At 43.2% G+C, this 15,151-nt stretch overlaps 2 protein-coding genes across 2 annotated transcripts; one reads left to right on the forward strand and one right to left on the reverse strand.

Moving 5' to 3' along the window:
- Positions 1–2,336: 2,336 nt before the first annotated feature.
- On the reverse strand, positions 2,337–9,662 carry LOC306752191 (DENN domain-containing protein 11-like; the record flags this gene model as incomplete). The annotated part of the gene is made up of 9 exons (XM_079235918.1): positions 2,337–2,532; positions 2,995–3,063; positions 3,473–3,623; positions 3,709–3,840; positions 4,509–4,647; positions 4,741–4,897; positions 6,830–6,988; positions 7,243–7,342; positions 9,290–9,662. The coding sequence occupies 9 exons, from the start codon at positions 9,660–9,662 to the stop codon at positions 2,337–2,339; spliced, it is 1,476 nt and encodes a 491-aa protein (XP_079092044.1).
- A 609-nt stretch (positions 9,663–10,271) lies between these two features.
- arl1 (ADP-ribosylation factor-like 1) lies at positions 10,272–15,034 on the forward strand. The gene is made up of 6 exons (XM_079236475.1): positions 10,272–10,324; positions 11,058–11,195; positions 11,894–11,975; positions 12,216–12,327; positions 12,956–13,134; positions 13,876–15,034. Exons 1-6 carry the CDS (start codon positions 10,321–10,323, stop codon positions 13,904–13,906), a joined length of 546 nt encoding a protein of 181 aa, XP_079092601.1. The 5' UTR covers positions 10,272–10,320; the 3' UTR covers positions 13,907–15,034.
- Positions 15,035–15,151: the final 117 nt, after the last annotated feature.

A 15,151-nucleotide genomic window follows, 5' to 3' on the forward strand; every position in this document is an offset into this window, starting at 1 on the left:
CAGCTTTGTACACGTAGTAGTCTAAGGTGCGATGTGGCGTGGAAAAAAAGCTTGAGGTTGTTTTTGCACAGCCGACACATACTTTCATGAGGGATTCAGTGACCCACAGAGGCTCTGTGGGATCATATTTGTCTTATAAAACACATTCAGCTGACCCCATTTCTTCACAGATACAGCAATTGAATATTTACACTCAAGACTATAAACAGCTAAAGGAAATCTAAATGACCAGAACACATTTAAAAAATAAAAGCGATCAAAATGATCATTGTAAAACATAAAATGACAGCATAACATTGTCTCTTGTAAGTGTGCAGCAACCGAAGCACCGGGTTAGCTTCTGTGATATGTTTCAATGGGAAAGAAAAGGCATTCAGATGCAAATTAACTAAATAATTGACTTCATGTTATTTTAATAAAATGTGTCTTTTCAGCACATGTATTTCTGCAGTAATGAAATGATGGTCAGTCCAAAATAAATATCCCCAAAACCGTGACCTCGCTGTTCTACCCACGTTGTTAAACTATACCTGATCGATTGAGGTATGCAGGCTGAAATTATAAATGTTCCACCAAAGGGAATAATAACTAGAAGCTGCATTCATCAGTAGTCGTGGCATGTGAAGGAGGTCGCTGACTAACTTTCAGAGAATTATCGCTAATCTCTGTGGAGCTTTTCAAGCTTCTTAGCTAGTTACGGTTTTATGGAACATTTAACTGTACGGTTCAAACTCACTACTCCAACCAATCATGTTTCCAGCAGATTGGGGTTTATTTTTTGCGGCAAACATTTTGATAGACCATAGACTGTGTGCTACCTATTCAGCGCTAAACGGTTAGCCACTTGCAACGTTAGCCGCTATCTGGTGAAAAAGTCGCGCAGATAGCAGCTTAAAGCTTCTTCTTTTTTTAAGCGTGTGGTGAAGGTCAAAGAGCTAAAAGAAACAAAGCAAAAAAACATGACTCCATTTGAACACTGATGTGCCTTTTTCTTTTTTTCAATTAGGCCATTGTTTGCTAATTCATTAGCCATTAAAATTGTAACGATCCTAAATCTGATTAATGCAGCTCTGATGTTCTCACTTTGTCGGAAAAACTGAGAACCTTGTTTCTTTTATGTCACTTATGCACTACATAATATTACTTCTCTATTGACGAAGCTGAAAGCATACGCTGCTGTGCTGTGCTTCAAAATGTACAGAGCCTAAATAGCTATAGTGTTGTGTCTTAACCGATTATCTACGCTGCAGCTGATAGCTGTTAAATAACCAACTCAGTGTCTGAACTGAGAGAATCATCTGAAGTTGTGAACTCGCCCACTGAAGGCCCGTCTTTGTCTTGATGCTGGAGCTGCAAACACAACGGGACATTTGAGAGCAGCATTGGAGACCAAACTGCTCTTTGTGTAACCGTGACTTCCTCTGAACTACAGCAGCAGCGGACAGCGCCGGGGCAAATGAGCCATTTTACGTAGCCTCCGTGTCCACTAGGACGTCACTCTTTTCCTGTTCGACATCATTTAAAAAAAATCTGATTTGGTCTTGGTTTAGGTCAAAAAGTAATTTATCTCAACATTAAACAACAAACTCCTCAATTTGTCGCACCAAGTGCCAGTTAAACAACAAAGCTTACGGGCATCTTGAAGACAAAGGTGGTCTGATGTGCTCGTAGCAGTTAGTTCAAGAAAGGAGGCCCTGATTCAGACATAGAGGCTTTAAAATGAGATGTTTAAATCCAGCACTTGGAAAGCAACACTGGCAAAGGACCCCATATCACACATACACTGACACACTACACATAAAGGGGGAGGGTCATTATTTACAGAACGGCTACCTCTCTTTTTTCTTTCATATATCAGTTTTGTACACTGAAAATCCATTAGTCGCTGGCTCCATCTTGGAAGAAGTCTCTTGCTCTCAAATTCAATTTGATGTCCGAGAACAGTTCAGGCCACTTTAGTATTCATTAATCATCATGGACCTGCCATCCATGGCTCAGTGCTAAAATCCTGCTGCTGTATTCGATCCAGAGAGTCACTTTTAATCAGCCACGGGTAAGTAATCCATCCTAAGCCTCCGTGAGGCTGCGCCAAGTAGAATTGACAACATCACTCTCGGTGATAACACACAAAGATGATTGTTGCTCTTTCCAGCAGGTTGTGAGGGAGCACAGGGGTATATACACAACAACAAAAAAGTTATTCCAGAGAAATTCCAAGCAGTCCTGAAGACTCCAAGAAGCCAGTAGTGCAGCACTTGACGTTAGCTCGAGGCAAATCGACCCCCTTTTAAAACCAGCACTGATGAACGCTGGAAAAGCCAGCTGTCCGGGATCTCTCAACTGCAGCACAGCTGCTCCGACACCAGCAGGGTGTCGTAGCCATAGATCTCCAGCAGGTGGAGCAGGAAGAGCCGGTCTCCATGAGGGTCCAGACCCATGGCCCTCACGCTCTCCTGGGTCAGCGTGGGGTCGGGGCTCCCTGCCACCTCGCCGAGGGTCTGGAAAATCCTGTTGTTCTGCTCCAGGAAAAACCTGGAAGAGTCAACATTTAGAGAGAAGGGTGAGCAGTTTTACATGGCTCTTCACCCAGCTGCACAACTAAAATATACTCTTTTTTTTTTGCAGTTTAGAAAACATCTACACAGCTCACTGTTCCCTTTGTTTTGTCCCCCTTGTCCTGTATGCTTTCCTCCCACGTCCCTCTAGTTTTCCTTCCATGTCTTTATACTGAACAGTAGCAGCGATTAGATGGAGAAGAAAAAAAACACACACAAAAAAACTACACAAATCTGCCCTTTGTGAGATTTAATAACTACAGTTGCTGCAAGAGAGGGAGAAAGGTCGGGAGATTCTGTCGGGCTCATTACCTTTTTGATTCAATTTCTCTAAGCTGCCCCTGTGCTGACTGTTATCACGAAGAGATCGGCTCTGCTTACTGTGGTTAATCAGAGTTTTCACGCCACTGGCTGGTTAAGTGAATCATGTTGGACTTACAGGATAAAGAGATCCTCTTCACTGGACACACAGTCACCATTCTCCTCCTGGGAGTACAGCAACATCTGCCTGCACACACAGACACAGACACACACACACACACACACTTTAGAGACTGTGCACAATCTGTGGTCTAAACCAGCACATGCATGCTTTTGTTACACGTTGTGCAAGCAGCTCACAAATGTATGATTTGTCTTCTTTAAGTCTTAAATAATGGACTAAAACAGCTGTGCACTGTAGTTATAATCAAATCTTACGTAACATGACGAGACGGGGTACAGTGGGATTGACTCAAAATAAATGACTGTTCATCGGAATGAGGGAACAAGTCATCAGGATGCATCAATGCATTCTAATAGATTAAATGAATCTATTGCGCTGGCCTTTTATAGGCTTTCTTGACAATAAATAATATATATAGATACACAACACCAGCCTTCAATTCCCACCCTGTTAATGAAGCAAAACCAGCTACCTCTGTTCAGTGAGTTTGCGATACTTCTCCCTGTCGGCGGTGCTGAGGCGGAGCAGAGGCTTCAGGCCGTCCCTGTAGGTCTTTACATTCTGATTGTCCACATACACATCATACAGGTCCTTCTTCTCCTCAAAGATCTTCTCAGTTGTACCTAAGCACACAAACACACAGGATCTCTAAGATTTGAGATACCACTCGTACCTGCTACAGATGCGTATTAGACCAACTCCACTCACACGCCACGTAGGAGAGCTCGTTCTCCAGGGCGCTGATGTCGGCCACGTTAACGTAGAAGAAGGGGCGGAACTCGGGCACGGCCTCGCCGATGCCGGGGAGGGAGATGTTTGCCAGGCAGCAGCAGCAGTACACTGAGAGGGAAGAGGGGGTCAGATTAGCAAAATGATGCACGAGTGTGGGAGAGATGGAGAACACAGTTCGACACCGATGCGGCTGGAGAGAAACTGCATGCGCGCTGATGTAAAATCCCCAGACTCAACACAATACAAATAATTAAAGACAGTTTCCGCAGATTGTGTGAACTTTTCGAAAAGTAAAAACATGAAAATACTGATTTTTTTAAATGGGGGAATATTTAGAAATGTTGTGAAATACACTATTTTGCTTTCTTGGCAGGAGATGGATGATAATAGTCCTGTATTTTTGTAAGCCAATCCCAGAAGCTAGCATCGCACTGGCTCCCCCAGCAAAAAGCCAATGGGACTTTTCCATTGGATTTTGGATTATTGTAGAAAATAGGCTGTGTCTGTGGCAAAACACAAGTTCATGAGTCTTACATGTTTTGTTCACCAAGATAATCTTCATAAATGAAGACCACTTTTATGATCTTTGAAACGTGAACGCAGTCGGCAGAGGCAATAAGGTGAGGCCATAAACCTACTACACAGCTGCTGGCTCCAGCTTCCTATTGACCAGACGAACACAAGAGTGGCATCACTCCTCTCATCTGACTCCAGGCAAGAACTCCCAAAATGCCTTAACTATTCATTGAAACTTCTACTGAAATAAATCCACTCACCTCTGTAGCAGACCACGCCCACAGGTGGAGGGGAGAAGATGAGGATGCGTCTGCGGAGCAGAGCCAGTTTCCACAGCACCATGATCTGCTCCCCAAAGAAGCGGATGAACTGGGACATACAGCCTGCAGGGTGGGTGATCTGTTCAAACACACAGCAGCCCAAGGTTACCGAGTGATACAGTGGGACAGACAGCAGCTGACGCAGCTCTAGAAGTGTGAACGTCCTCCCTACCTTCATCTCAGGGTGCATGCAGTGGTTGATTGCAGCTCCCCAGGCATTGGCTGGACATACAGTAACAACCCCATCACCACTAGGGGGCAGAAGTGCTCTCTTGTCCTCATAGAAGGCCTCCAGGGGAGAGTAGTGGCCGGGGGACTGAAGCTGGAGCCTGCAGCCAGGGACGAAAAATAAATAAAAGACATTCTGTGATCTTTTCCTTGTTCAGCAGTTTGATTTTATAGACTCATCATAAATAGTCAAGAAGAGTATGTGGGTTTATTGGCACCTGAATCTGGTCAACTTTTTAAAGACTCAACTTCTCTTAAAGTAAAATAGGATCTGCTCGTGGATTCCTCTATTATATTCATCTGTGATTAATCCATCATTATTATGTAATTAATTAGTTGTTAATCCTAAATGCAATCAATTTAAGAAATCACTTTTTAATCATTTTGTAATTATAGTTTCCCCATCTTGTCATAAACCAAGACAATCATAAAAACAAAACCCTACATCCTGATACCCATCTATTTCCTCACCTAAAAAAAGAAGGAAAGTGATATAAAATACACAAAAAGAAGGAGCTAAAAAGAAAAAGATTAGAAAAGACCATTCTTGCAGCAGTCTGTTATGATACAATACATTATCAAATTATAAATGATTCTGTTCATCTCATTGCTTTGATTTCAGATAAAAAACTAATTTACAATAATATAAAAATCCTCACATTTGAGAAAATAGAACCAGCTAAAGTTTGATTTGTTTGCTTGATAAATTACTTAAATTAATTGCTTATCAAAAGTAATGTAAACAAGCTTTCGGTCTGCATGTCAGCAGTTAAAAAAAAAGAAAGTGTCAGCTACTAAACCAACGGGTACACACACATCTTAGGCTGCAATTATTTTCTCCCCAGAAACATCTCCATCGTATCATTCCTGTCCTTGTTAGCATCCGTAGCATGTCCCTGCAAAGCTAATGAGCTCATTTAGCTGTGAGAGCCAAGAGAGGACACAAAACAGATCAGAAATAGAGGGGAGGAGAAGAAAAAAAAAGGGAGGGTGAGTATCCACAAATTCTTGTATATCTTAACCACCTCATGACCAACAGTGAGCCCTTTATATAACGGCAGTCAGCAGATGGGGAATCTGGAGCGAGCGACGTGGGGAATGATGAGTAAGGAGCGTGACCGCAGCCTGACTGGGGGCCAGGCTGGGACTGTGGGAACCGGAGAGGACAGAGGGCCCAGAGAAAAGGGGGCCTGGATACAGGGAGGGCTGTGTTCAAAGACAACAGGGTGACGAGCGGGGTGACAAATCTCGGGAGGAAACACAGAGGTTCACGGCCCCGTCCGCACCAGCAAAATTATGAATGGGGTTTCAGGATAATGGAAGTGTAGCGCCATCGAAGAGGAAACAGTAGTCAGGGAAAGTGTGAGAGTGGTCTATTTGAGACGAGAGAGGAAGAGGAACGAGGAGGAGGAGGGTCAAAAAGACCCACCAGCGGCCCCTAGTGGACATATGTGAACTCACCAGTGGACTCATATTACCAAATGTGAAACCTTTTACAGGTAATACTAGTAATAGTACTGTTAGTAGTGTCTTGGAGTAGTAGTACTTAAAGTAGTACTTGAAGAGTAGTGTACTCTTCGAGTAAAAAAAATTTATAACTTGTACGAGACTTTGTTAATCAATTAATCATTTAAAGTAATTTATTATGCAAAAGAAATCAAATAAAGAAATACTGGTTCCAGCTTCTCAAAATCCGGTTTTGCTTCTGTTCTATTAACTAAATGTATTTCACTTTAGAGCTCAACTTCTAACCCAACATGGGAACCCTTAAACGTGTGCTGAAAACATGGAAAACATCTACAACTCCATTCCCTGCCGAGGAAGATTGTGTTGTATGATAAAACCCCGGAATTGGAAATTGTGTTGAGGTTGTTCATGTTGACTGAATATCTTTGGGATTTGAAACGTTAGTTGAACAAACCAAGTTGTTTGAAGTTGTCACTTTGTTGGAAATTGGGACTGTGTGCATGTTTCACTATTTTGTGACACTGAAGTCCTTAGTTCAGTGAACGAAACAAGCCGACTCCCCTTACCTAACCTGGTGCTCCAGGAAGCTCATGTAGCGGTAGAGCAGGGTGTAGGATGGAGACAGGATCCCCACCGACTTCATCCTCGCCCCCCTCTCCACTGCGCTCTCCACCGCCATGTTGGCAAAGCAGGCGAGGCCGAAGTAGCTGCCCTTCCGGAAGTAGCTGTGGATGGAGAGAGGGAGAGAGGCGAAGCCATGAGTCATGAAAAGCAAAGCCACTGCCAGAAGGCTGGGCTTTTTTTCCTTCTTTTTGCCAGGCAACACTTGGTGTCGCTCTGTCCTGCCAGGAGGAAGACATGGGGCCGCATCCTAATACTGGAAATGAGCTTCCTTGTCTTGTCTTGTCTTGTCCTTCAAGATGTACAAACAAGAAGGTGAACAGCTTCCTCCACTCATGCTCAGACCGATGGCGCTTACATGAAGTCTGTGGTGACCCGGTGGGAGCCGCTGGCGATGGCTTTGAACTCCACTCCGTCCAGGTCCATGTCTTTGGGCAGGCACCACTCCAGCATGTTTCCTATCACACCCACACAACAGAGCGATAGCATGAGAACACAAAGCACTGGTATCAGACCAGACGGTAAATATACTCTCACCCATTTCCTCTCATGAAACCACGGTGACACAGAGCCACTGGACTCCTTGTGGTTCACTATGTGGCGCTCAAGAGCTGTTTTTAAAAATGTAAACATCAGCTACACTTAACAGTCAGTGGAAGTTCTGCCAAAAACGTGGGTTGATTCATCAGAGCGAGCCTACAGGTCTGTTTCCTCCACCTGCAGCTGAACACCAACGATGCTCTGGAACCACTTTGACTGCGGTTATTGACTTAAAGTCTTTAGCTTTAAGTGTCATGCAGTGCAAAGTGCTCCATCAAAGCTATTTCCTGTGCGGACAGACCAGTATTAAAAGCCCCCTGGAGACATCCCATCTTGTTATCATGTATTTTTACATCCCATTAGAAGCACATCAGAATGCTTTGCTTTGTGAGATATATCGCGTGGCTTCGATGCTTCACTGAAGTCTGTAAGTGTAAGAAAATCCTCCGGCTTCATGCCACATTATTATAGGTGAAGTACTAGAAGTTAATCCTAATCCTAATCCAGAAATGGTCGAGGAAATCTCGAGGGCTCATTTGTTCACTTAAACGTCGGGGTGTCTTCAAGACATTGTTGCACGTTTAACCCTCTTTTCTTGCCTCATTTCCTGTCACTTCTCTGCTGCATTATCTAATAGAAATATGACATTTGAATCACACTTTTTCTGCCAGAATAAAACCCTTAAAAACCCACCTGCACCAGGTAAGTAGGCACCAAATCCACACCTGACTTGTCAGTGTTTTGGGTGGATCGCACCTGTTCAAGTAAGCAGAAGTGGAGCGTTCTATCTGTTAGTAGAAATGGTGCAATTTGGGGGTTTTATCTTGCCAAGACTCAGACACAACTGTCCTACTAGTTTACACAAACTAGATATTTTGCTGTAAACACTGGAAATACCATCTGTGCTATTTTTCACACACTGTTTCATCTTGTAGAATTGAATAATATACTGAATAAAATAATGTTTTTCTCCACAGGCACACATCTAATTATGCACCACAGCCAACTCTCTCAATATATCAATATATATTCCTATTATATATATTTCTTTCTTCTGTATATTCTGTAAATATCCGATGTATTTGTGACCAACAACATGTCCTCTTTTACCTCATCATGTGTTACCCTGTGAATCCTGGCTCTGGTTTTAAAGAAAGATGTGGCATCAACTAAACTCATTAGTCCACGAACATGTTTAACTTTAAGGACCAGGAATTGAACCAGTAAATCTACCTTCATATTTGTCAAAGCACTATTGGATCGTGTCACCTGCTGGTTGTCGAGTACTAACATCAGTGACCCTTCCACTAAGCCAGTATGTAACTCTTCTCCTGGTCTCATGTCAATGTGCTGCAAAAGCACCTGCAGCTCCACCCTGCAGGGACTCTCCTCTGTCGCAATCACGTCACGTTTCCCCATCGTGTCGAACCGTTTAATCTCAGTATTCTTAAATTGATTAGCACTGCAAGCAAGTAACCCGATTGTCTGTTTCTTTCACAGGGTTCAGCTCGTCTTCAACATACCCCCCCTCATTAAAAATGTATAGAGCTCTGCAGAAACAGCCGGCTGATTGATCTCCATCCCAGAACTCATCCTGACATCTGGATTGTCTGCTTAGGCTCGAGATGGCCTCACATAACGTCTCTAAACGTGTTGCCAGGTCAGAAAAGGCCACACCTGTAGGCGAAGGTTCTGCAGATCTGCTACAAACACGCGCTCTTCATTTTGGGCGTCAGACACAATGTTGCGTGCTTTAGACGAGTCAGGCTGTATCTGTTGTTTTATCTCTCCCTGGCTAAAAAACACGCGCTTTTCCCTTCACTGTGTTTAATAAAGCAATGATAACTCCATGTTTGATGTCCCACCTGATCTGGTATTGAACGCGACCACAAAGACCGACACGATCTGGTCCTTTTCCTCCCATTTCACCATCCTGTCTTCCAGCGACAGCTCCATCGACCCTGAATCCGAGAGGTGGTCCTCGTCGTCGGACTGCAGGGCTTCATCCTGGGTGCTGGAGGTCGCGGGTGCGGCGCCGCGGCCGTCCGCAGCCCTGCTGGGAGCGGGACCCCCTGGACCGCTGCTCCACCCGAGCCCCGGCGGGGAGGAGCGGCTGTTGGAGGGGCTCGCCAGTCGGTCCTTCGCGTGCGCGCCCGCCGGTGCCGGTCCACCGGGCTTCTCCGCGGACGGAACCTCCTCCCAATCCAGCAGCGGGGCTCGGTCCGACCGCTCCACCATCCTGTCTCACGGATTGTAAATGATGATCTCAGCCGACAGGCCACCAGGTCCATACGCTGATAATTGTAGCTTAAAGCGATTCCCGCATTGTGAAGTATATTCTTCACTGCATTTTTGCATTAAATTAATGTTGCGCGTAGAAAGCGTTCACATATATCTTTATAATCTTTCTTGTCTGAGGTGATCATAAATGTGATGCTGCTGGGAGAGGGCAACTCCTTCGTCTGATGCGAGTTGCATTCAAAATAATTCACCCGTTACCGTCACGTTCCCTTTACCGAGAATAGCTGAGTAACATTAGGGAACGCGATACCGTTTTGGCTTCTTGAACGCACCGTTTACCACAACGTCGCGATGAAGCTTTTGTCACAAGCAGCACTTTCGATGAAAATATTAATGTTTTTATAGTGTTTAAATTTAAAACACGGTTCGTGTGTTAAACTACATCGTGACATTTATTTTTAAACATGTCCTATAATTTTCCCTGCTACATTTTACAGTTAACCATCCCGTTTTAAAATGGGTCGAATGTTGCGAAGCAAAACGAAGTCGAGGCGAGAGTCGGTGACATAGTTCAGCGACACGTCAACCACACGGAAGAAGGTGCCCATCCAGCCTGCCACAGAATCGCTGATTGAAGGGCCGTAGTCTTATCGAAATGGGTCAGTATTTTAACTACTGGCCAACACAATATATAATTGACCTTTGAGTACCTGTAGTCTACAAGCGTAGTAACAATTACATCCCTGTTTATCTGTTTTGTGTCTGCCTGCTTCCTTTAACGAGCAGCGCGACTGCTGCCTGCTAGCTCGCTCACGTCAGATAGCTTTCTGTGTTTAAGGTGTGTGTTTAAGGGAGGACAGCTCCTGAATAGTCTGCGAGCTATTCAGCCGAGCTGTTTTATCATTTATACAAGGACATACGAGAAAAGCAGGTCAACTTGCAGTCCTCAGTTAATTATATAATGCCTTCACGTCAGTTCCTGAAGCTAAGCTAGCCATAGCTAACTTGTTTAACCACCCAAGTAGTACTGACAGTGATCAGCCCACTGACATGTGCATGCTAATGACTGCATAGAAAAGCTACATCATTCACCTTCATATCTTTTGGGACTCGCATTTCTCTCTGTTTTTAATATTGAATATAAAGTAACCACTATTTAGCAGGTGATTTACCATCAGTTAACTATTGTATGTTCATTATTTTAGTTATTAAGTTAATGCAAAGTCAAAAAGATTGAATACATGGAGCCCAAAGTGATGTGATACACCAAATTAATTTCTTAATGAATATGAAGCAATGTTTGCTGTTTTATTTATACATTTTCTATCTCTCTGCTAATCAAAAGCTGCTTTTCTCAGCACTAATTTCTTCTTCTGGTTGACTATTATGCAGGTGGTTTCTTCTCCAATCTCTTCTCGGGCCTGTTTGGCACCAGAGAGATGAGGATCCTGATCCTGGGTTTGGACGGCGCGGGAAAAACGACTATTTTGTACCGGCTGCAGGTTGGAGAAGTGGTCACCACGATCCCCAGTATGTACTGGTTTGTTTCTTTATTTTCATGCTTAGTCGGTGGTCTCCTTACACATCTTCCTTGGATTCATATCAGCTTAACACTCAGTTTTGTGGGCTGATTTTTTTTAAAGTAGTGTTATGAGAGCAACCTGTTTTTCAACAGTAATTAGATCGTGAACGGCGAACGTGTGTACATAGAGAGGCTCGGCAAACATCAGGCAACCAGTGTAGTCAACATTCTTCTCTTTGACACACAAGCTTTGACTGGAGATAAATTAATAATACAATCACGCTTCACAGGACTGAATTGAATTGATTATACCTGATAGATTATGTGCAGTAGGGAGGATACCAAACAAAATACCAAAACCAAAACAAATAGTTTGAATAAAAGGCCATCATAATGAAAGAATATTTGCACAATGTAACGTCAGTTTGTGTTTTATAAAAATGGAAATGGAAGTATACAGACATATTTGTTCTACTTTACAGTAGTTAATTTTTCCAGATCAAAATCATGAAGGCTTTTAAAGGTTTATTCACTATACGTACCAATTCTTTCTATAAAAACAGCATATTTTCTTCTCCTGCTGTCCTGCTCACGTCACTGTGTTTAAGTGCGCATCATAGTCGCAGTAGTCCAGACAGGATGCTGGTAATAACCAGGCTCATATTCTCTGCTCTGACTGCATCCATTTGGATTTCTCTCCGCACAGCGATCGGCTTCAATGTCGAGACGGTCACATACAAAAATCTGAAGTTCCAGGTGTGGGATCTGGGTGGACAGACAAGTATCAGGTAGGTTGTAAGATGTTGGTTCTGCTGTGGAGTTCTCAGGAGTGATTGTGTGAACATCTATGTATGTCGACCACGGACATAGCATCTGGATTTTGTAACCTCTTAACCTGACTTTTTACATTTTGCCTTCTTTCCTCATTCTTGCATCTCGCTCCCTCGCTCTTTGATGGACCTTCTCTTCTTCCTCTCCATTCTGCTCTGTCTCTTCCTACAACCTTCTTGTTCCTCTCTCCTTCCCAGGCCCTACTGGCGATGTTATTACTCAAACACAGATGCCGTCATCTACGTCGTTGACAGCAGCGACCGCGACAGGATGGGCATCTCAAAGTCTGAGTTGGTGGCCATGTTGGAGGTAAGTGGGCTTATTCTCAACTATAAGCTAAACACATTGAGAATATTTCATTACAAGCTCCAACCACCATGCTGACGACTGAGCTGTAGGGTCAAACAATTTGCCCCGATGGAAATGATTCAACAATTATTAGATACATTTCAATGACATTGAATGTCCACAAAAGATCAATTATATTCATTATGAGAATACCCTCACACCATGAGGTCACATTGTCTATTTGACTATTTGTGAATAGACCAAAACAAAATATTGTTAAAGTAATTGTTAGATGTCCATAAAAATTGGTGTGTATTGTAATTTCATCTCCAACTGTAAGCAAGTAAACATATTTTAATGTGAATATTGAATATATTCACAAAATAACATTTTCCAATAGTCCAAAAATATAATAACATTTTGTTTGTGTTGCTCGGGTTTTTTGAACATCCTTGACACTTTTAAAGAGCAAAACTAAAACTCCGTAAAATCAGCTATACAATGAGTAGTAGTTACATTCATACAGTCACTTAAGGTGGTTAACTTTCACAACATATTTGTTTTTTTTGCTTCCATTACACAGATACTTTTAGCTGATGTTTGTCAAATCTGTCTCTCTCTACATCATTGTGTTACCTTGTGTTTTTAGGAGGAAGAGCTGAAGAAAGCTATCCTGGTGGTGTTTGCAAATAAACAGGACATGGACCAGGCCATGACGCCTGCTGAGGTGGCCAACTCTTTGGGGCTCCCCGCCCTCAAAGACAGAAAATGGCAGATCTTCAAGACCTCGGCCACAAAGGGCACCGGCCTTGATGAGGCAATGGAGTGGTAGGCTGCACTAAACTTAGAAGTTTCACTATACTAGAGAAGTAATAGAAATGGCAGTAAATTGTTTTTAAAAAGGTGTAAAGTAGGAATAACTCAACATCTTATTGGATGTCTGCTGTGGTGAGAGAAATGAGTTGCGTTTATTTTCCTCCATTCAAAAGCTCAGTCATCAGGGCTGTGGGACTCGAGTCCGGTCTTAGCGGTTCTGCTGGTAAAGATATCCCAGAGCGCAAATTGTGCCGCCAGCTAAAAAGAAATGACAAAGTAAATTGGCCAACACATTTTAAATATAGAGTAATTAAACTGATACTGGTTTTATTTTTGGGTGTGGCCTTAAATACGTTATACTGACGTCCCAACCACCCGCATTGCTCCTGTGCGGTAACTCCTCTCTGCTTCTCTAAACCGGGAGCGTGTCGATCGTCATCTGTAGGAAACAATACACTGAATATGGATAAGTACCACATACGAACAATCCTTTGAATCACTATATTAGCATAGGAAAGACACTATTGCCTTTGATCTTGAGGACTCAGCCTTGACTTAACATCTCAACTGCCTTTTTGCTATTGGTCTCGACTCAATATGTCTTGACTTGGCCTGGATTAAGTCTGTCTGAACTACAGCCCTGCATACCAGACATTTTAAAGCCACAAGACAATGTGGAGCGGTTCATCAAGAAGTTAATTACATTACGCACGCTCTTCAGTACTGAATTATATTTGCTCTCTGTCCTCGCAGGCTGGTGGAATCCCTGAGGAGTCGGCAGTAAAGACTCCCACCCCTTCTCTGTATATACTCCTGACCTTTGACCCTTCGGTATGAAGCCTCGTGACTGACCTTTCCCTTCATCCCACTGGACCCCTGATTGCACTCCTCCCCACCTGAAGCCTTGGCCAAGCCCTCCCAATTCCTAACGCCTTTCAAGCCTGCGACTTGTGAAGGCTGCAGTAACGTCTGGACCGGGCACACACTCCCAATGCTGGTGGCACGAGTGAGGCTTTTAGAGAGCTGTAAGATGTCAGTGATGGACAAGTTAGTATCTACATTGTTGTGTTTTGGAAATGCAAAAGATCCTCAACGCCTGTGAAAAGACGTGTTAAATGTTGCTAATTTTACAATTTGAAGTGTCAACACTGAAATATGTCATCATGGATTACGAGGAATCTATAAATAAGGCTCCTTAAAAAGCCCGTCCACTCTAATCCTCCGTAGCGTTCTTGAGATCGGGTGTCTTTGCTGGACAATGCATCAGTTAGCTTCATCTTCTGAGTAGTTCTCATGTAGTGCAGCCAGAAGATGGTCTGTAGTCGATGGGCACCATGAGGGCGAGGTGCAGGGATGATCCACCGGGAGGCAGCGCTTTCCCATAAAGGCACATTCGTCATGGAGGTTCCAGTGAGCGTCCAGAGATGAGGAGGCATCTTCACTAAGAAGAGCCGCTGCTTGATTGCCAACTCAATAGGCAGTTTTGTATCATATGCTGGACTAGCCATACCTCTGTGTGAACAATCGGCCGGCTTGTAGAAAGTGTTCCGAATTATTTTTTGGGAAATTTGGCCTCCATCAGTGAAAAACTAAAAAGTGCTACGCATCCACTAAATGTCCTCTGGCCAAGTGTTACTGCAGCCTGGGCTGTTTTTGTACTATATGGTCAGGCAGATACAATGTCATGGATTTCTATGGTTTTTTTCTTCCTCCTGTTCTTTGTGTTCTTTTTTTTTAAATAATAATTTAGTAGTTAAAGCCTTTTTCCATTAAACTTCTTGAATGCATCTTTGGCATATTAGTCATTTAGTTACTGAACACTAATTGTATGCTCAAAGTTTTATGGTTGCATATTTATATCTGCTTGTACAGTGCAAATGATTCTCAGTAAAGATTGCTACCAGTGATTGTACCATTCTGTGTTGATCTGACATCTTTTTGAGAACAAAATGTTGTACATTCAACTGCACGGCATCTACATCTGAGGACAATTCTACATTTTGTTTACAGCAGGGAACTAAAACGTAGC

Source organism: Taurulus bubalis, assembly GCF_910589615.1.
Source record: "Taurulus bubalis genome assembly, chromosome: 20".
Lineage (NCBI taxonomy): Eukaryota > Metazoa > Chordata > Actinopteri > Perciformes > Cottidae > Taurulus > Taurulus bubalis.